Source organism: Ananas comosus, linkage group 5, assembly GCF_001540865.1.
Source record: "Ananas comosus cultivar F153 linkage group 5, ASM154086v1, whole genome shotgun sequence".
NCBI lineage: Eukaryota > Viridiplantae > Streptophyta > Magnoliopsida > Poales > Bromeliaceae > Ananas > Ananas comosus.
Window position 1 is genome coordinate 3,666,277 of NC_033625.1, and position 21,492 is coordinate 3,687,768.

The following is a 21,492-nucleotide window of genomic DNA, read 5'->3' on the forward strand; positions in this document are numbered from 1 at the left end:
AAAAAATATTGATAAAATTAGTGAAAAAAATATTGGTCTTGGGATAAGTGAAGTCTAAAATTTATAACTAATCTACAAGTGTGCAAGAACCATTCCTCATTTGCTTTAGCAGCAGCTATTATTTCAAAAAACTTGATAAATTGATAAATTTATTAAAATTTCTATTGCTGAAAATAAAAAATAGAAAATTTTGATTTCTTTTAGTTACGATGACTATAAACTCAAGCAATTCTATTTGAATTTTTTGTAAAATTTTAGTCTTTTTAAATTGCGTTGCATTTGGCTATTTGCTGTGGGCCCATCTTAGATGGCAAGAAAACGCGGAGTCGCAAGATGCAACCTGACTAATGATGTTTTGGAGTGCAATGATCTCGACCGACAGTTTTCGGATGCTCACGAAGTGAATCGTAGTTTTTTTTTTTTGTTTTTTTTTTTTTTTTTATAGAGATAGATAACATGCTATCAATTTTATTTATTTTATTTAAAATTCGTTTTATTTGTTTTATTTAAAAATAAATATAGTTGAAAATATAAATTAACAAAAATTCGAACTTGAAACCTCAGATACCAATCATCAAGTCCTTTGCCACTTACGCTAGAGACGGTCAATGAAGTGAATTGAAATTTTGACAAGTTCCACGAGCAGAAATCTCCATTACTTCTACTGTTACTATTCTTTCTTTCTTTTTTTCTTTTTTGTTCGACTGAAATCTAAAAGTTGAATGATTTTGAAAAAGGATCCCATTTTTTCGTTGTCCTTGCTTTGTATTAATATTCTTCTGCCCAAATTTATTTCATTGAATAATTTTGAATCGAATTCGCTCGCTTTTATAAGAGATAAATATGAGTCCAGCTAACATTTTAAGAATTTCAAAAATTCACTTACAGAAAAAGCATATTATACATATATACTAGAAAATATGATAAAAAAATATTTTATTTATTTTTATAAGTCTAAACAGTATTAGCTAAAATATAATGTCGCAGGCTCCTGAGTTTTCAAGAACAAAAACTCTAATAAGTGTACCGAAGAATTGCCTTAGAAATTTAAGTTCAATTTTTCTGTAAGACTATTGGACTCAGTTATTATTACTTAATAAATTAATAAAATATAATTTTAGTGGTATTATAAGAAATAGAAAATTCGATTTTAAAATAATTCTCTTTGTGCTCTTGAGATGGATTTTAAAAAGTTAAAAAAAGAATAGACACAAATATGATAACATATTAATTCAAAAACTAATATTATTATACCAATACTAATTTTATCAATATATATATTATTTATATTAAAAATCTAAATGATGCGTGGAAGATTCGTCCTCATTTTAAAGTGTATAAATAATATTTTTCAAAAGCTAAATTATAGAAAATTTTTTTATAAATATTCATTGTCTCACTTTTCCTCTTTAACTTTTAAAAATCTGTATTTTATAACTTTTTAGAGGAGGACGGCATTAAAATGGAAATAACAAAATAACCAAATTATTCTTACTTTTTCTAATAAAAAATATATTTTTAATATATATTTTTATTATTTTTAAAAATATTTTTAGTATAAATTAAAAAAAATGGAAGACTAAATACAACAATTTAAAATACTGAAAAAATAATATATAAATTTTTAGAATATACAAAGAAATAATAAAAGGCCTTTTTGCATAAAAAATTCAGTTATTTTATACTTTTGCAAAATCGGGCCACATTTTTCGTTTTTGCAGATTCGGTCCGCTTTTTCAACAAACTGACCAAATACCCTTATTACTTTTTCACTTTCCTCTTTCTCTCTCCTCTTCGTTTCTGTCGTTCTTTTTTTTTTCTCGCCGAAAAAAAAAGGCGGACCGTCGCCTTCTTCTTCACCGTCGCCTCCCTCCTCACCCTCATCTCCACCGCCCGCGACCCCCTCCTCCTCTCCCCCGCTGCCGCGGACCCCCAGCCCGATCCCGTCGCCGTGGCGACAGCGGCCGCGGCGAACGGGGTCAGGCTGGATGCGGAGAAAAAGACGACGACGAAGAAGAAGAAGGGGATGCCGAGCGGCAGGGCGCAGGAGGGGGAGGCGAAAGCACAGCCGGCGCCTGCGCCGCGGACCCCCAGCCCGATCCCGTCGCCGTAGTGGCAGCGGCAGCGGCCGCAGCGAACGGGGTCGGGCTGGATGCGAAGGCCGAGGCGGAGAAGAAGACGACGGCGAAGAAGAAGAAGGGGAGGCCGACCGGCAGGGCGCAGGAGGGAGAGGCAGAGGGGCAGCCGGCACCGGCGAGGAGTGGGGACCATTACACCATTACACCATTACACCATTTGCACCATTACACCATTACACCATTTGCACCATTACACCATTACACCATTACACTATTACAATTTTGCACCATTGCACCATTACACAATTACACTATTTTGCACAATTACACCATTACACTATTTGCACCATTACACCATTATAATTTTGCACCATTACACCATTATACTATTTGCACCATTACACCGTTACACCATTTGCACCATTACACCATTCGCTGGTCGGCGGCTTCTGCGCAGCGACAGGAGGAGGGGCGGCGCCGACGGAGAAGAACACACGCGGCGCCGCACTCGGCTGCGCCTCCGCCTCCCCCTCCTGCGCCCTGCCGCTCGGCCTCCCCTTCTTCTTCTTCGCCGTCGTCTTCTTCTCCGCCTCGGCCTCCACATCCAGTTTAGACCTTCTTCTTCGCCGCCGTCGTCTTCTTCTCCGCCTCGCCGTCGTCGGGCTGCATGTACAAGACGGCCAACTCGGTGTACCGGCCGGACTCGCCGGAGTCGCGCTTCACCAACTCGTCGGACGAGCGGCGCGATCGGGACATGACCAGCCTGTCGACGACGCCGTCCAACGACGAGTAGTATGACGGCGAGTCGCGGAGAGCGTGATACGCGACATCAAGTCGTCGACGCACGTCGACCGCCTCTTCTTTGAGCCCCCCCGGCGCCGACACGGGCTCCATACTCGGCGACGCAGCGCCGAAGAAGGCGGAAGACGACGACGACGACGACAACGCCAATAACGACGGCGACGGCGACGGCGGGGCGGTGCCATTCAAGGAGAGCGTGGTGGTGGCCATGGAGTCGCGCGACCCCCTCCCCTCCCCTCCCCTCCGCTCTCCTTCGCCTTCGCCGCCGCTGCCATGGCCGTGGACTCGGCGACGGCGACGGCGACGGCGACGGAGACGACAGTGGGGGTGGGCTCGGCGGCAACGGCGGGGGAGAGGAGGAGGGGGTCGCAGGCGGTGGAGAGGAGGGTGAGGAGGGAAGCGACGGTGAAGAAGGAGGGTGAGGAGGGAGGCAACGGTGAAGAAGAAAGCGACGGTCCGGTCCGCCTCTTTTTTTTTCGACGAGAAAAAAAAAAAGAACGACAGAAACGAAGAGGAGAAAGAAAGAGGAAAGAGAAAAAGTAATAAGGGTATTTTGGTCAGTTTGCTGAAAAAGCGGACCAAATCTACAAAAACGAAAAAGATGATCCAATTTTGCAAAAGTCCTAAATAAGTGAATTTTTTATGCAAAAAGGCCATAATAAAAAGATGAATATTTATAAGAAAATTTTATATAATCTAGCCTTTGTAGAGTGCATAAACAATATTTTTTGGAAAAACTTCAAAAACCTCCCTTGTGGTTTCAATTTTTTTCACTTTAATACCCTGTGGTTTAAAATGTATCAAGTTAGTACCCCGTGGTTTCTCACTTTATCACTTAAGTACCCTGTGGTTTAAAGTGTATCAAGTTAGTACCCTGTGGTTTTGCACTTTATCACTTTAGTACCCTGTGGTTTTTATTTTGTATCAAGTTAGTACCCTATAGTTTTTTAAATCACAAGGTACTAAAGTGATAAAGTGTGAAACCACAAGGTACTAAAGTGATAAAGTGCAAAACCACAGGGTACTAGCTTGATACATTTTAAACCACAGAGTATTAAAGTGATAAAGTGAGAAACACAGGGTACTAACTTGATACACTTCAAACCACAGGGTACTAAAATGAAAAAGTGTGAAACCACAGGGGGGTTTTTGAAGTTTTCCCATATTTTTTTGAATATCGATTCAACAGGGGACATTTTGAGGACCGCCATAAAAGCTACTTAGACTGACATGCGGGGCCCGCATCGTGGGGTCGACCCTGCCGAGCTGAGCTGGCCTCGTGGTATTGGGTATCGGGAGATATCTTCCGGAAAGGTCCGAATCTTTGTGAGTTGCTTTCCCTCCCTTCAATGAAAATCCGAAATCATAAGCTTGGTGAGGTCATTACAGGCTGTTTCGTACTGGATTCTTTCCCATTCGTGATCTCCTCATCCCCTAATAATAATAATAATAATAGAATTGAATTAGAATACTTTTAAAAATACCAATTCTTTAGCACCGATTTGATTCGGAGTTAAGGGGTGAAATAATTTCTTAACCCCGAAATTATTTTCAAACACTCAATTTGTGGGGTGGGGTCCCTACTCCGCTACTCTAACCAAACAAAACACTATTTTACCTACTATCCTTTTTATCTCATCTACTCCAACCAAACACTATTTTATCTATACCTCGACTAAACCCAATTATCAACAAAACACAAAATTATTCTAATCCCACCTTAACCCTGAACTTAACCATATCATGAAATAACAAATTTTTACTTAACTCCGAACCAAACTGTGGCTTAGTGCTTCTAAGTTTCTAACCCTTGGATCTACTTCTTGATTACTAATAGTCTTTGGATCAAACAATATTCTGTCTACCACCACTTGTCACCATCATCTCAACCTCACATCTTTCCATTCAATGGCTAAAACACAAAAGCACCATCTTTATAGTGGTTTTGAGAGTATTCCACCTCAACTCTATAATAATATATATATATATATATAAGGGGCAATTGCTTATATACTCATGAAAAGTTTCCGACTTTCCAATTTACCTCTCTTAGAAGGTTAATATTGAAAATATCCTTTCTACATTCCAACTTATTTCTAATATACCCCTAAAGTTAAAATCTGTTAATTACTTTGTTATCTCTATAAAATTACTATTTTGCCCTTTCAAATATACCTTTCTACAATCACTGACTTTCTTATTTGCCTTTAAAGTCAGGGGCACAAAAAAGTATTTTGACTTTTGGTCTTTTTCAATATACCCCTTTATCGTCACCAATATTTTTTATTTGCCCTTAAGTTAAGGCCAAAATTAGCATTTTAATTTTTTTTAACTGTGGTAGATATTTAACTCACGTTTAATCAAAATTAACTTATCAGGAGGTAACTGCGGAGGTATTTTGCAATAACGGTGGAACATATGAAGGGTATTTTAGAAAAAAAAAGGAATAAATCGAATATTTTTAAACGTATGAGGAGTACACAGGCGATTATCCCTATATATAAAATTTATTTTTGTGTGGCATCGCTTTTGCCACTTTACTCATGTACAAAATTTCTAGGGCCAAGCTACCAAATTTGAGCAGTTTATTGATATAAACGTTTATAGTAATACGTCAAGTGTCACACATTCGCATCATAGGAGATCCGGCGATTTTTTAACAAGCAAAAAAGAAGAAGCGAGCGTGATATACTCGGTATTATTCATAAGTCACAACTAAGATCTAGTCAAATTAGTGAAATCCTGGAGATTGCTTATACTAGGATCCGGTACCGTTTGGTTCGGGTATAAGCAAGAACTAGCTATTATAGAAATAAGTATAAGTATGGGGATAAGAAAAATAGTATTTGGATGAAAATTGGATTGTTACTGGGATAAGAACAATTTTAGATAGTTTTATATAGAAAATAAAAGTGTTGGTGGGGACAACCGAGAACTATTATTCTCGGATAAAAAATTAGCGTTTGAATATAAAAGGAGGGATAAGGATCTATTTCTATTCCTATTCTCTAACCAAATGCTGCTGAGTCGGGAGTGACAATCGTTGTTTAATTGCCGTAGTTTGTTATGTTACATTTTGAAAAGTTGCATCCTCAAACTTCTCACTCCTGATTTTTTTTGAATGGTATTCATAGGTTCACGTGGAGTCCTAATTTTAAGAGCATTCAAGTAACTTAAGGGAAAAAGAAAAAGAAAAAGAAAATCTATCGACTGTGTGTTGATGTGCTGTATATTTTATAATACCATAAGAGAAATAAAATTGTACTTACGTCATACCATTTGTTTTGAAATGGCGTCTCATTTTCATGAAGAGTATTTTCTTGAGTGCCTGTTTAGTTAAAACAGCAAACACACATCAAATGTGATGAGGGAAAGCCTTCGAGATATTTGAGAGAATAATAAAATGTGTTATCACAATTTCTATAGAAAAGTCATCTCATATTTTGACGCACACAAGGCTTTTTTTCGACGGTTATAGATTTGAGCCATAGTTGGGGACTGATGCTCTTTGTGGGGTGGGGTCCCTACTCCGCTACTCTAACCAAACAAAACACTATTTTACCTACTATCCTTTTTATCTCATCTACTCCAACCAAACACTATTTTATCTATACCTCGACTAAACCCAATTATCAACAAAACACAAAATTATTCTAATCCCACCTTAACCCTGAACTTAACCATATCATGAAATAACAAATTTTTACTTAACTCCGAACCAAACTGTGGCTTAGTGCTTCTAAGTTTCTAACCCTTGGATCTACTTCTTGATTACTAATAGTCTTTGGATCAAACAATATTCTGTCTACCACCACTTGTCACCATCATCTCAACCTCACATCTTTCCATTCAATGGCTAAAACACAAAAGCACCATCTTTATAGTGGTTTTGAGAGTATTCCACCTCAACTCTATAATAATATATATATATATATAAGGGGCAATTGCTTATATACTCATGAAAAGTTTCCGACTTTCCAATTTACCTCTCTTAGAAGGTTAATATTGAAAATATCCTTTCTACATTCCAACTTATTTCTAATATACCCCTAAAGTTAAAATCTGTTAATTACTTTGTTATCTCTATAAAATTACTATTTTGCCCTTTCAAATATACCTTTCTACAATCACTGACTTTCTTATTTGCCTTTAAAGTCAGGGGCACAAAAAAGTATTTTGACTTTTGGTCTTTTTCAATATACCCCTTTATCGTCACCAATATTTTTTATTTGCCCTTAAGTTAAGGCCAAAATTAGCATTTTAATTTTTTTTAACTGTGGTAGATATTTAACTCACGTTTAATCAAAATTAACTTATCAGGAGGTAACTGCGGAGGTATTTTGCAATAACGGTGGAACATATGAAGGGTATTTTAGAAAAAAAAAGGAATAAATCGAATATTTTTAAACGTATGAGGAGTACACAGGCGATTATCCCTATATATAAAATTTATTTTTGTGTGGCATCGCTTTTGCCACTTTACTCATGTACAAAATTTCTAGGGCCAAGCTACCAAATTTGAGCAGTTTATTGATATAAACGTTTATAGTAATACGTCAAGTGTCACACATTCGCATCATAGGAGATCCGGCGATTTTTTAACAAGCAAAAAAGAAGAAGCGAGCGTGATATACTCGGTATTATTCATAAGTCACAACTAAGATCTAGTCAAATTAGTGAAATCCTGGAGATTGCTTATACTAGGATCCGGTACCGTTTGGTTCGGGTATAAGCAAGAACTAGCTATTATAGAAATAAGTATAAGTATGGGGATAAGAAAAATAGTATTTGGATGAAAATTGGATTGTTACTGGGATAAGAACAATTTTAGATAGTTTTATATAGAAAATAAAAGTGTTGGTGGGGACAACCGAGAACTATTATTCTCGGATAAAAAATTAGCGTTTGAATATAAAAGGAGGGATAAGGATCTATTTCTATTCCTATTCTCTAACCAAATGCTGCTGAGTCGGGAGTGACAATCGTTGTTTAATTGCCGTAGTTTGTTATGTTACATTTTGAAAAGTTGCATCCTCAAACTTCTCACTCCTGATTTTTTTTGAATGGTATTCATAGGTTCACGTGGAGTCCTAATTTTAAGAGCATTCAAGTAACTTAAGGGAAAAAGAAAAAGAAAAAGAAAATCTATCGACTGTGTGTTGATGTGCTGTATATTTTATAATACCATAAGAGAAATAAAATTGTACTTACGTCATACCATTTGTTTTGAAATGGCGTCTCATTTTCATGAAGAGTATTTTCTTGAGTGCCTGTTTAGTTAAAACAGCAAACACACATCAAATGTGATGAGGGAAAGCCTTCGAGATATTTGAGAGAATAATAAAATGTGTTATCACAATTTCTATAGAAAAGTCATCTCATATTTTGACGCACACAAGGCTTTTTTTCGACGGTTATAGATTTGAGCCATAGTTGGGGACTGATGCTCTTTATTTTCTTAAACAACAAAATAGAAAAATTGAATTAATGACAAGAAAGAATATTCTCTGTATTTGGTGCGGACAAAATAAAAGTGTCATTTATAACATGATTCATCAAGAAAAAAAAAAAGTTGTCTGAGTTGCAATCATCAATATAAAATGTTAAAATTTGTTGACTAAAATCAAAATAAAGGGATTAGCTACATGGTTATATCTCATGAGAGGACAAAAAGAGAAGTAAAGTTAAAAAAAAAAAAAATGAAAAGATGCACAGTGGTTTGCATTGTATAATAAGAATAGATCATGTTTCATACTCCCACATGATTTTTCTCCACTAGTTCACTAAGTACGAATGCACATGCAAGTATTATATTAAATGGTTAATTTTATACATATCCCTACAAATATAGTGAATAATAANTTACTATAGGGTTAATTTTATACATATCCCTACAAATATAGTGAATAATAAATATATTTCTAAAAAGTTCAACTTTCATATATTATTCCTATAAAAATTCTGATGTTTTCAAATGTGTTCCTGTCATTAGAATCCGTTAGAAAAAATTAGTTAAATTAACCCTATAGTAAATGATAGGGTAAGTTGGTGTTAGCATCATCAAATTAATGAAAGTAAACATCTAACTTGGTTAATGGGCACATGAGTTCGGAAGAAAGATATGACAGCTGACATTTTACCGACTCAGACTACCTTTAACCGAAACCAGACATGATTTGATCGGCTGTTAACCCATAACTGACATCTTTCCCTTATAATAAATAAAGCAAGCATAATTGTCCCAGTGGAAGATTGTTAATTATTCATCTGAATATATAATATAAATAGAGGACTAAACTATTATAATATGGTATTAATATGAATCTAAGAGCTAAAAAGATTATGATAAACGACTAAGGCTGCTACACTCTTATGAGTATAGAATTTTTTTTACTCATAAATTTTTAGCCGTTGGATGAAAGAATGTGGGATTAAGATAATAGTGATCTCCGGTTAGGATGATATTAGTTTTCTAAAGTTGAGTGGGTGGTTGGTTGAATATTATGATCTAACGGATGAAAATGATAAAAGAGGTAGATCTAACAGTCGAAAACTTGTGAATATAAAAAAGATCTATACTCGTAAGAGTATAAGCTCTATAACAAACATTACTTATATAGTATCTATAGTATGGTAGCTCAATTCTATAAGTAAGTTTATATAATACATCATATATGAATCCCGGGTAAGGCCCGGCATTTACGACCCATATACTGGCCTGTTTGCGACCAAGGCCGAGCTAATGTTCAGGGTGATTCTTTGAAAACCGAGCCCAAGCCCTCACATTAACCTTTAGGCTCAAGTCGATCGCCAGGCCGGTAGGCCCATGAAGATGTCTAATTGGAAACCGACTTGGATCTAAACAAAACGCGAAATAACAAAACTTATTTGGACCAAGCTTTAATTTGTCGAAATTTGATTTTTTTGGGTCGTAATCGGCCTTCAATATTTTTTCATCCAAAAAACTTTTGGACGATTCCGAGGCCCGAGCCCGCCCCAGAGCCCAAATCTTTGAGCGCTTGCATAAGCATGCGTGCAAGAGTGTGTTACACATAATATAATATATACACACAATATACCAATTGTCTGTCCCTAGGGCAAGTGGCTGGTACCCAATACCCAAGTTCGAATCCTAGTTGATTCACATGTATGTTGATATACTTCAAAGTATTGTATTAGGCATGTATTTTGTATATTAACATTCATATTAACATCTGCTATTAAAAGTCGGTCTAAAATGACTATTGGGCTTTGGGCCTAGATTCAAAATGAGCCTCCTTTTAAAATTGTTAGCCAATTAATTTGTGTAAAGGTCCAATCAAATAAAATATTAAATAATTTTAACTTAAATAAGTTTGCTTTTATGCAAGGTATTTAATTAATTGTTACTATTTTATGCTTCCGATTAACAAGCTTCTTAAAAATAACACATTTCCCGTGTAAGGCCCGGATATCAAATCTCACGGACTCGTGGATAACCTTGCCCGAAACCCTAACTTCCGCGAATGAAAGCCCCAATCCCTCCAACGGAAACTCTACACTAGACACGTTCTAATAAACCGCTCGACCCCAATAACGCGCAATCTCCACGTGGCAGTTTTCGAATGGATTGTTCTGCAGTTACGTGGTAGGCCGGGTTCAGGAAAGAATCTCTCCGGCTATTAACGCCAAGAACGGCGAGGGACACGTGGAAACCGGATAGGGATAATCCGCGACAAGACCCTACCCCTGACGTGCACTCGAAACCGATAGCGCCCCCCCCTCCCTCTACACAACAACTGAAGCAGTAGAAACCCCCTCCTCTCTCTCCCCTCTTCCCCTTCTCTCTCGTCCCTCCCCCGTTTCGGCAAGCGCGCGAAAGGGGATCGGCCCCTTCTAGGGTTTCCTTTCTCCGTCTCTCTTCGCCCCATTTCGCCATCGTTTGGGGCTCGCGATTCGGCGGGGGCGGGGGCGGGGGCGGCGGCGGATTACGCGGCGAGTTTGAGGAGTTTGCTTCGATCGGAGGTGAGCCCTCTTCGGAATCCGAATCGATCTCTTTCTTTTCTGTTTCGGTTGGCTCTTAATCGATGTTTCGATCAGATGCGTCGGATTTAGTTCACTTCCTGTTTATACTGATGATTTTAAAGTGTCTTCTTGTTAGATTTTGGATGCGTAGTTGATTTATAATTAGGCTTTCGATGCGTTCGGAGAGTGTTGGTGGTGGATGAATTGGGATAGGGATGTGAATTGTTGGGATCCCGTTTTGATGTTTTTATTGTTAGGGATTTTGAAGTGGTGGGAATAGAGATGGCGTCGCCGAAGAACGAAGGGTTTCTGACGGATCAGCAGAGGGAGGTGCTGAAGATCGCGGTGCAGAACGCGGAGGTGCTGTCGTCGTCCCCCAAGTCGCCGTCGAAGATCTCTCCGAGGTCGCCGACCACCTCATTGCGCGAGCATCACCATAAGAATGCGGTTGGCGGGAGGGCACCGGCTGTGGGAGGGGGCTTGAGGCATGTGAGGCGATCGCACTCGGGAAAGTTTGTGAAGGTGAAGAAAGGTTAGTGGTGTTTTCCTCTTTTGCAATATTTCTTATGTAAGTTTGTTGGATTATGCTTATGAATCGTGTAGAATTTTTTTATTATTAATCTCCCTTTATGCATTATATTTAGTTTAACTTGCGTAGAATTTTACTTGGTCTATATAATTAAAGCACCTATGAATGAGATAGTAGATAAAATGTTGAAGAACCATCAACTAACTATTTTATCTGATGTGATACTTTGTCAATATGGAGTTATGGACTGTATATTTTTGTACACTTTTGTCCTGTACCTTCTAATTAAAACTCCGATTATTTGCCAAGTAATTATCTTTAAAATGGGAACACTCTAGATGCGTCATATCACTCATCCATTACCACTTTCTTTGTATGGATTGTAATTTTTCCTCCATTTGTGGAAGGACTTAAACATAGAATCGCTGTACGTCTGGATCTGAATTGTGAATCCAGTGGCGGGGTCGGTAGCATGAACAACCTATCCACTGTAGATTTAAAAAGAAGAACTCCGATTTATCACTAATCATCAGTCCACATGTGCATGTGGACTTTTTAATTAGGTGAGGCAATTCCAGAAACGGTTAAAGCCTCTAAACAGGTGTGTAAGAAGCTTCCATAGGAAAAGGTTTCACTCTGTCACATTTGTCAGAACAAGCCAGAGATCTATTGAGTAAATTAAACAGTTATTTTTATTTTTATTTTGGGGGTCAGGAAGTGAAGGAAGGGGAATAGCCTTAGCTTTGCCACACACTTAGTGGGAAGTGAAGCAGGCGGCATATGACATCATAATTTGGTCTTAGCTTCCACCGTCACAGATAGTTGCTTTTGAGAACTATAATTTCTCATTATAATGAATTTTTATGATGGAGATATCCTTCTACTTGTATTGCAAGTTGTATGTGAACTCCAATACGAGATATTGTGCTGTGGAGCTAACTTACTATTTAATTCTTGCAGCTTTATTCCTTTTGCATGTTAGTGGAAATGGACTGAGATGTGAAAAGTTTTGTACTTATCTATCTGATTGGAACACAATGATGCTTTTTTCTTTTTTGATATGCCAGATTAAATCAATAGTCTTTGTTAGTGTACTTCTCTAGGAGCATGTTAGTATGGTAGCAAGAAAGTCTTGATAGGGCTGAACTATTATTTGTTGTTGCCAAGTGTGAAAACTCTGGAGTTTCTTTAGTCTGTTATAAGCAGGTAGTTGTTTAGCTTTTGATTCCAAGAGGTCATGCGGCTTACTTGCGCTTTGAGGGGTTTGGTACATATTCCTCGGTTCCAATTTGAATCTTTTGCATACATGCAGATTATTAACTCGGTGCATCCGTGCATGCTATTGTGTGTCCTTGACATGTTATTATTTTTTAAGTATGCTTATTTTTTTGGACTAAATTTCTGCAAATATAAGTATAAACTTAAAAGAGCAATGTGAAACTGTTTGTAGATCTATTCTCTATTTCTTATGGTAAAGATGCATTAGTAAAGTACGGTTGAATTGATATTTAACTAGTTGGGAAATTACGTCTGGATTACAATCACAGATGTGACTATAATATTTGTGGATTAGTTGCATTTTGTACCTTCTTTCATGAAATATATGAGATCTTTATGATGCTTATGCTTGAAAATTGGTTGAAGTGTTTTGTTGCTCACACTTTTAAAAAGCTTCCCATAAGCGTCAACATAATTTAACAGCTGCAGAGGACTGTGCTTGTGTTAAGCTATCAGATCTCTACTTGGTAATTAGGCTTCAATAGATGTTTATGCCTGGACCAAGATAATTAAGTATTCAAATTTATAGTGGTTCCTTGTCAACTTATTCTACTTTCTTCAGAATTTTATATATGACTGTTACTGTATACGGTGTTGTATCTGATTGGTCATGTTCCAATTTTGTTGTTCCAGTTATTGACCAGCTGGTAAGGTCTGCGTTAGATATTGTTGGTGCAATACTTTTTGGGGATTTGGTTACGGTCTCAAGTGAGTACCATTGTTAGGTACTTTGAAATTTATATGAACTTAATCATAGATTTCTTTGTGTAAATTGATATCTTGTGTCAAAATTCCATTCTGTAGTCATATTTGCATCTCAACATGCCACTTTGACAATGGGCACAACAATCACAATCTGTCTCATTGGAACTTAGGCTTTCACATAATTCATTTCCAATACTGAAAAATTTATTAAATGCTTGAAACAAAAAGCTAGAATCTCTTAATCATGCTCATTGTATGAAATTTAATTATTTAACATCTTTATTGTCATACACCAACTAATATATGTTGTAATATAAATTAAATGCAGAACCTAATTCTTTCCAGATTAGGTTAATTTAAAGTCTTTGTCTATTTAGTCATGAGTGAATGCTAGAATTACTTCAATTGGAGTACAATCAGTACATTAGCAAGTGGAACTTCCACCCGCAATCCAGATACGAGCTTTGTCACTGGACTTGTTGCAGTATCCTATCATAAGCTCTTCTGTACCAAATTAGATCAGCTAAACCTTGGGTTTTACTTTTAGACTTGCTCAAATGGGAGATCTCAGGTAAGTAAAACTTGACTGATTTAAAAATACTAATAGAGTATTCCAACTTCTGATATCCTTGTATAAGCTGATATTTTAATTATTATCTTACGCTATCTTAACCCTTGGTTATATAATTGCTTAAATGGGAGTTTCCAAGAGATTGAAGCTTGATTTAAAACCAGAAGCCCTCTTTATCACTAGGCTTGAATTACTTCTGAAATTCTAACTCAAGTTGAACCACTTTTCACCTTTAATCCCAAGTATTTGGGATGGGTCATATGAATGCTACTTTTTGGTTCAACTCTTTTTTGGAAATGATACTCATTAAGACCAAGTTTGGACAACCCTTGCCAATACAAGGAACTTCTAGGTTTAATGTTGGTCATGATAAATATCTGCTTGTGGGGGCTAGAATGTCTTGTTTGATTAACGCGTGGGTGAAATTGGCATACTGATATTTGATTGAGATCTTCAAATGTTGTTACAACTTAATAGGTGCCTTGGTGGCTGCTTCAAGACCTGACTAGTCACCTTTGCCAACCAAAGAAAAAAAGAAGGAAAAAAAAAGTGCTTAGTTTTCACTGTAAATATGCATATGGCTCACAGGAACTTACGGGTTGCTTCTTGGTACCCTGGTGAGGGGCCTTTAATATTCTCTGATTTCTCTTAGGAAGGCAACGGCAGTGACTGTGACCTGCTCAGAATAGTAAATCAGAGAGATTTTCCTCGTAGTATTAACTTCAGTGTGATATGAGAAGCTCCATTCCTAACGGAAATTTGTCATTATATCTGAGGTGACTGGTAGGTTGTTAATGCCAGACGGAATGAATTTATCACTGTTTAAGCATACAAATTTTTTTTATACAGATTACAGAATGCTTTGCGTTTTTTATTAGGCACTACCTTTCTTGACGAAAATTTCGAAGTGCTCTCTTAGTTTTTTATCATAACATATCGAAGCTATTAGTAGTATTAAAATTATAATATGTTTCTTTGTATATATCGGTATTTTCATATCCCTAGATTTTCGTTTCAGTTTTCTGTGAATTAATGCTTCCATTGCTTCATGCCAACATGCTTCTTCGCGATTGTTTCCCATTCTACTTGCTAGTACTCTCCTCCAGTCTCCCTAATATTCTTGTTTCAGATGGTGCTGGTGGGAAAGGCACGTGGGGCAAACTTCTAGATACAGATTCTGACTCGCGGCTTGACAGGAATGATCCAAATTATGATAGTGGTGAGGTATGAGCTTTATCCGTGTCATCCTTTTTCCGCACCTCTCTTACTAGTGGTTATAAAAGCTGTTATTGAACTTATCCTCTTCTAGCTATGGAGTAAATCTATCATTCTAAATAACAAAATGGATTACCCTTCCCTTCTGTTACTAACTACTTGGTGATATCAGGAACCATATGAGCTAGTTGGTTCCGCTGTTTCTAGCCCGTTCGATGACTACAAGAAGTCTGTAGTTATGATCATCGAGGAGTACTTCACTACTGGTGATGTAGAATTGGCTGCGACTGAACTAAGAGATCTTGGCTCCGAAGAGTATCATCGCTACTTTGTTAAGAGACTTGTTTCCATGGCCATGGATCGTCATGACAAAGAAAAAGAAATGGCGTCAGTGTTGCTGTCTGCTCTCTACTCTGATGTGATAAGTTCAACTCAAATCAGCCAAGGCTTTGTGATGCTACTCGAGGCTGTTGATGATTTGGCGCTTGACATACCTGATGCAGTTGATCTTTTGGCTCTTTTCATCGCGCGAGCGGTTGTTGACGAAATTCTGCCGCCAGCCTTCCTCACTAGGGCGAAGAGGACTTTTTCAGATTCTTCTAAGGGTCTACAAGTCATAGAGACAGCTGAAAAGAGCTATCTTTCGGCTCCTCACCATGCAGAGTTGGTTGAACGGCGTTGGGGTGGCACTACTCACATCACTGTTGAAGAGGTCAAGAAGAAAGTCAGTGAGTTATTAAGAGAATATATTGAAAACGGTGATACAGCAGAAGCCTGCAGGTGCATAAGGGAGCTAGGGTTGCCATTCTTCCACCACGAGGTCGTGAAGCGGGCGCTGGTCCTCGCGATGGAGAATGCAGTGTCCGAATCTATCATTCCCAAGCTTTTGAAAGAAGCATCCGAGGAAGGCCTGATCAGCTCTAGCCAGATGACAAAGGGCTTCTCCCGTCTCACTGAGAGCCTCGATGATCTGTCCCTCGACATCCCGTCTGCGAAATCACTTTTCGAGAACCTGTTGCAAAAGGCAGCTTCTGAGGGATGGCTCGACCCTTCATTTATCAACTCAGCAGGTGTCAACGGGGACATAGGAGGCGAAGATTATGAGAAGCTAAGGAAGTACAAGGAGGAAATAGTTACCATAATACATGAGTACTTTCTCTCTGATGACATTCCTGAACTCATTCGTAGCCTTCAGGATCTATCGTTGCCACAGTATAATCCGGTTTTCATCAAGAAGCTCATCACTCTCGCAATGGACCGTAAGAACAGGGAAAAGGAAATGGCATCTGTTCTTCTATCGGCACTCAGCATGGACTTCTTCTCAACTGAAGATATCGTCAATGGGTTCATAATGCTCTTGGAATCTGCAGAGGATACAGCTCTTGACATTCTGGACGCTTCAAATGAGCTAGCCCTATTTCTAGCTAGGGCGGTGATTGACGACGTGCTATTCCCCTTGAACCTAGAGGAAATAAGCGGCAAGCTTCCGCCCAATTGCAGTGGCAGTGAAACTGTCCATGTGGCCCGTTCACTTGTCTCTGCCCGCCATGCTGGCGAGAGGCTTTTAAGATGCTGGGGGGGCGGCACAGGATGGGCAGTGGAGGACGCAAAGGACAAGATTACAAAGCTTCTGGAGGAGTATGAGACGGGGGGCGATGTGGGGGAAGCTTGCCAGTGCATTCGTGACCTAGGCATGCCATTCTTCAACCACGAGGTGGTCAAGAAGGCGCTGGTGATGGCGATGGAGAAGAAGAATGACAGGCTTCTGGATCTGCTGCAGGAGTGCTTTGGTGAAGGGCTGATCACCATCAACCAAATGACTAAAGGGTTCTCTAGGGTAAGGGACGGGCTCGACGACCTGGCACTTGATATTCCTGATGCGGAGGAGAAGTTTCGATCCTATGTGGACCGTGCCAGGAATGGCAGTTGGCTGCTGCCGTCCTTCGCGGTTGCTGCTCCATCTCCAGATGCTGTAGCCAAGTAGAACGTTATCTTTTCGTCATTCGCTGTTGCTGCTCCATCTAGATGCTGTAGCCAACTAGAACATTTCCTATTATTCACTCTTGTGTTCTTTCAGATAGAAACCAGACTGAGTGTCGTTCTGATGATTCGGATTATCTGGTATTTCAACTTACCCATATGTAGTAGTTCTGTAGCTTTTTTGTTTTTTTTCTTTATTTCATTTTGCTTACAATTTTATTGTGGGAAGACCTGGGACACAACCTGCTAGACGTTTCATCTGATGGTGTACTGCTATGCTATTATGGGGTTTTTGTAAAAATTTGGTTCTAATTGATCCCTTTTATGGTCACCTGTTGTTGTTTGTTTGTTAGGTTTCATTATATCAATCAATTGTACGGGGAATGAAAAAAGAACCACCTGTTTGGAAATGCTATGAAATGTTATATTTGCTGCAATTAGCTGATAACTGCATCTTCTTTATAACAAAAATTAAACACTCCGTAGACGCTTCTTGCTTTCTTATTTTTGTGAGAAAAGTATCTTCCATCAAATTGAAACAACATGTTGTAATTTAACGAACAACAGCATTGACTTGAGGAGTTCATCATTCAACATATTCAATTAAGGGGAACACTATAATACGCTGTCCATTTCTATTCTACAATCAAGGTGCGCTTTTGAGTCTTAACATCCTAGAACACGCGCGTTTCCTCCAGCGTCGGTTTCGCTACGCTGATTACTAGTGTTGCTGATGGCTTCCACATCTCGGACGAACCCTGCTGCCACGTCTGCGCCTGGAGGTTCACTCATAGCAGGAGAAATTAGTGCTCCGCCCTGTGGAAATTCATACATCAAGCAAATTTTTCTATGATTAATAATTAATATCTTTAAATCCAATATTACCGCTAAGTATGACCGAGAATTTAAAAATCTATTATCTAAACATCAAAGTCTCTAAAATCAAATGAGGTCTAAAAAATTATTAAATTCACAAAACTCGCCTTCAAAATTTATTACTTATTAAATATTACAAAAACAAATCTAATAAATTACATTCTAACTATTGTAATAATACTTCCATAAATATAATGAGGTGCGGTGCACCGGGTGCATGCACTAATTTCCCACGAAATGGAACGCCGCCTCATTCCCCATAAGAAATGTGCCTCGCCGCGTCTAATCTCCCGTGCAACAGTTATATATCACGGATGTACTGCTGACATGCGGGGCCCACGCTTTAGATCCTCACTTCTCTCACTCTCATCGAAATGCCACATGGGCGTTACACCGAATCAACATAGACCGTGGCATACACACCTCCTCTACCTCGCGACATTAGACGCCTCTTTTTTAGTTTTCCCCTCTTTACTTTCTCTCTCTTTCGATCCATCGATCCATCTCTCTCCCTCCTCCTCCCTCTCTCCGCAATCGCCATGGCCGCCGCGAGGGTTCTCGTCCGCCGCGGCTCCGCCGCGCGCGGCGTCCTCTCCGCCCCTCCTCCTCCCCCCACCGTCGCCGCCGCGCGCCTCGTCCAGGCGCAGCCGCACTCGTCCCGATCAGAGCCCTCGCCGTCGTCCTCCTCGAAGCCGAAGCGGCCGAAGACGTTCTCGATCTACCGCTGGAACCCCGACGAGCCCTCGTCGAAGCCCCGGCTCCAGAGCTACGAGATCGACCTCTCCGAGTGCGGGCCCATGGTGCTCGACGCCCTGATCAAGATCAAGAACGAGGTCGACCCCTCCCTCACCTTCCGCCGCTCCTGCCGCGAGGGCATCTGCGGCTCCTGCGCCATGAACATCGACGGCGACAACGGCCTCGCCTGCCTCACCAAGATCCCCCAGTCCTCCTCCGACGCCGCCACCATCACCCCCCTCCCCCACATGTTCGTCGTCAAGGACCTCGTCGTCGACATGACCAACTTCTACAGCCAGTACAAGAGCGTCGAGCCCTGGCTCAAGCGCAAGGACCCGCCGCCGGTGCCCGGCAAGGAGGTCCCCCAGAGCAAGGCCGACCGCGCCAAGCTCGACGGTATGTACGAGTGCATCCTCTGCGCCTGCTGCTCCACCTCCTGCCCCAGCTACTGGTGGAACCCCGAGACCTACCTCGGCCCCGCTGCCCTCCTCCACGCCCACCGGTATTCCTTTTTTTCTCTTCCCCCCCCCCCCTTGGATTTTCGCTTGTTTTGATTGTGCTCTTTGTTCTACGTGTTTTGATGCCCCAATTAGGGTTGGTCTATACATCGTTATATATCATTTTGATGATTGATCCTTGTGTTTGGTTCCTTGTCCTCATCTTAATATGCATGAATTATGTTCATCTATACACGTTGTGTCGCTTTGATCTGCGTGTTTGGTTCCTTGTTTTCATCTTGTTTCAATTATTTAGGCTCACCTGTGGTCACTTTCCTTTCTTTTCCTATGCTTAATTCACCCTATCATATGTTGTTTAGTTGGTGGCTATTGCTTATGGATTAGGTTCATCTCTTCGTGATTAGTACATGGATATCTGATTTTTATGGTTTAGATGAGGAATAGCGTTTTAGGACGTGGTATAAGTAATTTTCCTGATTTTCTGATATAGTTCTTTTGAAATTGGCATCATACACCATGAATGTCTCAGCAATTTCTGTGACAGGGTTTATTCTAGGGTTTGAATAGCATGTGATGTTCTGCAATGCAGATCTAAAAAATTACCATTTTTGTGACTCCATTGGTTTAGTCTATATCATTGCCAATGTAATCAAGTTCTATGTTGCCTTTGTTGAGTAACTGTGTTGAAAAGTTCCCCTTTTGTTTTTTTTTCCTAAATTTAGAATTGCATGCAATAACTCGTATATTAGACAATAATTCGAACATATCATCTGTAATTCCATTCACTTGAAAGATTTGGCACTGAAATATCTTGCTTTACAGCTCTATTTAGGGTTAGTCTTTTTAAATTTTAAAGCTGAAAATAATATTAAATCTGACAAGAAACCAGTTTTATGCTATTTAATTATCATTGTAATATTAGGAATTTAGTTCTCTGATATTTCAAACAATCAGACAAAACGGGTGAAATTAGATTGAGAATGTAAGCTAACCATATAGTCAAGCTGGAAGTAGCTTGAATATATGATTAGCTATCTGTAAACCCGAGGACATCCATGCATGCATTAAGAATCCAAAAGATATATATTTGCAGCTACTTGGGAGTTTAGAACTTATCTTCTCTGGTCACATTACCACTACATCACCTAGTTGAATTGGTGTGCAATCTCGAATGATTTATGGCATTGAAATATTCTTCTGCATGTTTTCTTGTTGTTTAGGTGGATTCAGGACAGCCGTGACCAGTACACAAAGGAGCGTCTTGAGGCCATAAATGATGAGTTCAAGCTTTACCGCTGCCACACTATAAAGAACTGTGTCCATGCCTGCCCTAAGGGATTGAACCCTGCAAAACAGATTGAATCCATCAAAAAGCTCCAGCTTCAGTAGACCATTCCCTTTGGGGTCGGCATCTAGTCACTAGTTTCTGGAGTTCTGTATTCTGAGAAAGCATGGTACTTTTTTGTGTGTTAATAATTGTTGCCATGTCTAAGTTTAGAACTTTTCTGTTTTGCACCTGAAATAAAAACTAAACTCTTTTGGTCTGTGATGAAGGATATGATCTCTGCTTGGCATGTCTCCTTTTAGGATGTTTGGTTCTATTTAAACTCAGGGCAGATCTAAAATTGTGTCCAATTGTCTGTATTATTGATTGAATGGAGTGGTTCAGTGCTTCAATCACGAGTTACGTAATTCCTGAATATTGCTTCCTTTGGGCATCTTTCTCTTGATCCTGTTTCTTGGTGTTTCCCTGCTCTGATGGATTTGTGATGTCTTCTTTGAAAGTGGGATTTGTCTAATCTGATTCCTCTTCTGTTAATCTGTTATGATTATTGTTTTTCTTATGTTGAAGTGGAAAAAGAAGACCTTATTCTGCTCTTCTTCATTTGTAAACTGTGATGTTTTGTCGGTGATCATTTGCATATTCAACTGCCATACAAGCTGTATTCGGATGCTGGTTTTGTGTTTAGAGTGGTTTAGAATTTCCTGTTATTTTCGGTAAAGTATATTCGAGTTTGTAGCATGATTTATATGTAGGTCATTGACCTTTTTGACGATACTTGAATGTTCCTGGCTTGTTCATCATATAAACCTTCTAGAATTAAGCTTTTCATTTATCATGCGGTCCTTGCCGACCTCTTTCAGTGGAGCTACTACTCTAACATTGCTTTATTAATAGTTTTGTCCTTTCTTGTGCGGCTTTATTCTTGTAATCTTTTGTAGATGCATATGCATACATTTTTAGTTTCTAGCCTAAGATGG

At 39.2% G+C, this 21,492-nt stretch overlaps 2 protein-coding genes and 1 long non-coding RNA gene across 4 annotated transcripts; 2 read left to right on the forward strand and 1 right to left on the reverse strand.

The window, feature by feature from the left end:
* Positions 10,640-17,492, forward strand: LOC109710132 (programmed cell death protein 4). 2 transcript variants are annotated; one of them, XM_020232585.1, is made up of 4 exons: positions 10,640-10,883; positions 11,141-11,415; positions 15,096-15,190; positions 15,354-17,492. In XM_020232585.1, the coding sequence occupies exons 2-4, from the start codon at positions 11,166-11,168 to the stop codon at positions 17,163-17,165; spliced, it is 2,157 nt and encodes a 718-aa protein (XP_020088174.1). In that variant the 5' UTR covers positions 10,640-10,883; positions 11,141-11,165; the 3' UTR covers positions 17,166-17,492. The 2 variants fall into 2 exon arrangements, with proteins under 2 accessions (XP_020088174.1, XP_020088173.1); XM_020232584.1 differs by having other exon boundaries at positions 11,152-11,415.
* LOC109710138 lies at positions 17,714-20,475 on the reverse strand. The gene is made up of 2 exons (XR_002216303.1): positions 20,365-20,475; positions 17,714-17,977 (listed from the first exon to the last, which is right to left on the reverse strand). It is a non-coding gene; the product is annotated as an uncharacterized LOC109710138 (long non-coding RNA).
* Positions 18,484-20,932, forward strand: LOC109710134 (succinate dehydrogenase [ubiquinone] iron-sulfur subunit 1, mitochondrial-like). The gene is made up of 2 exons (XM_020232587.1): positions 18,484-19,274; positions 20,451-20,932. The coding sequence occupies exons 1-2, from the start codon at positions 18,577-18,579 to the stop codon at positions 20,617-20,619; spliced, it is 867 nt and encodes a 288-aa protein (XP_020088176.1). The 5' UTR covers positions 18,484-18,576; the 3' UTR covers positions 20,620-20,932.

Excerpts from the sequence above, each read along its gene's own strand:
- LOC109710132 (XM_020232585.1), top strand. The coding sequence starts at position 11,166 with ATGGCGTCGCCGAAGAACGAAGGGTTTCTGACGGATCAGCAGAGGGAG. Across the intron at positions 11,416-15,095 it reads GTTTGTGAAGGTGAAGAAAG|ATGGTGCTGGTGGGAAAGGC; the intron begins GTTAGTGGTGTT and ends TTCTTGTTTCAG. Across the intron at positions 15,191-15,353 it reads CAAATTATGATAGTGGTGAG|GAACCATATGAGCTAGTTGG; the intron begins GTATGAGCTTTA and ends TGGTGATATCAG.
- LOC109710134 (XM_020232587.1), top strand. The coding sequence starts at position 18,577 with ATGGCCGCCGCGAGGGTTCTCGTCCGCCGCGGCTCCGCCGCGCGCGGC. Across the intron at positions 19,275-20,450 it reads GCCCTCCTCCACGCCCACCG|GTGGATTCAGGACAGCCGTG; the intron begins GTATTCCTTTTT and ends CTTGTTGTTTAG.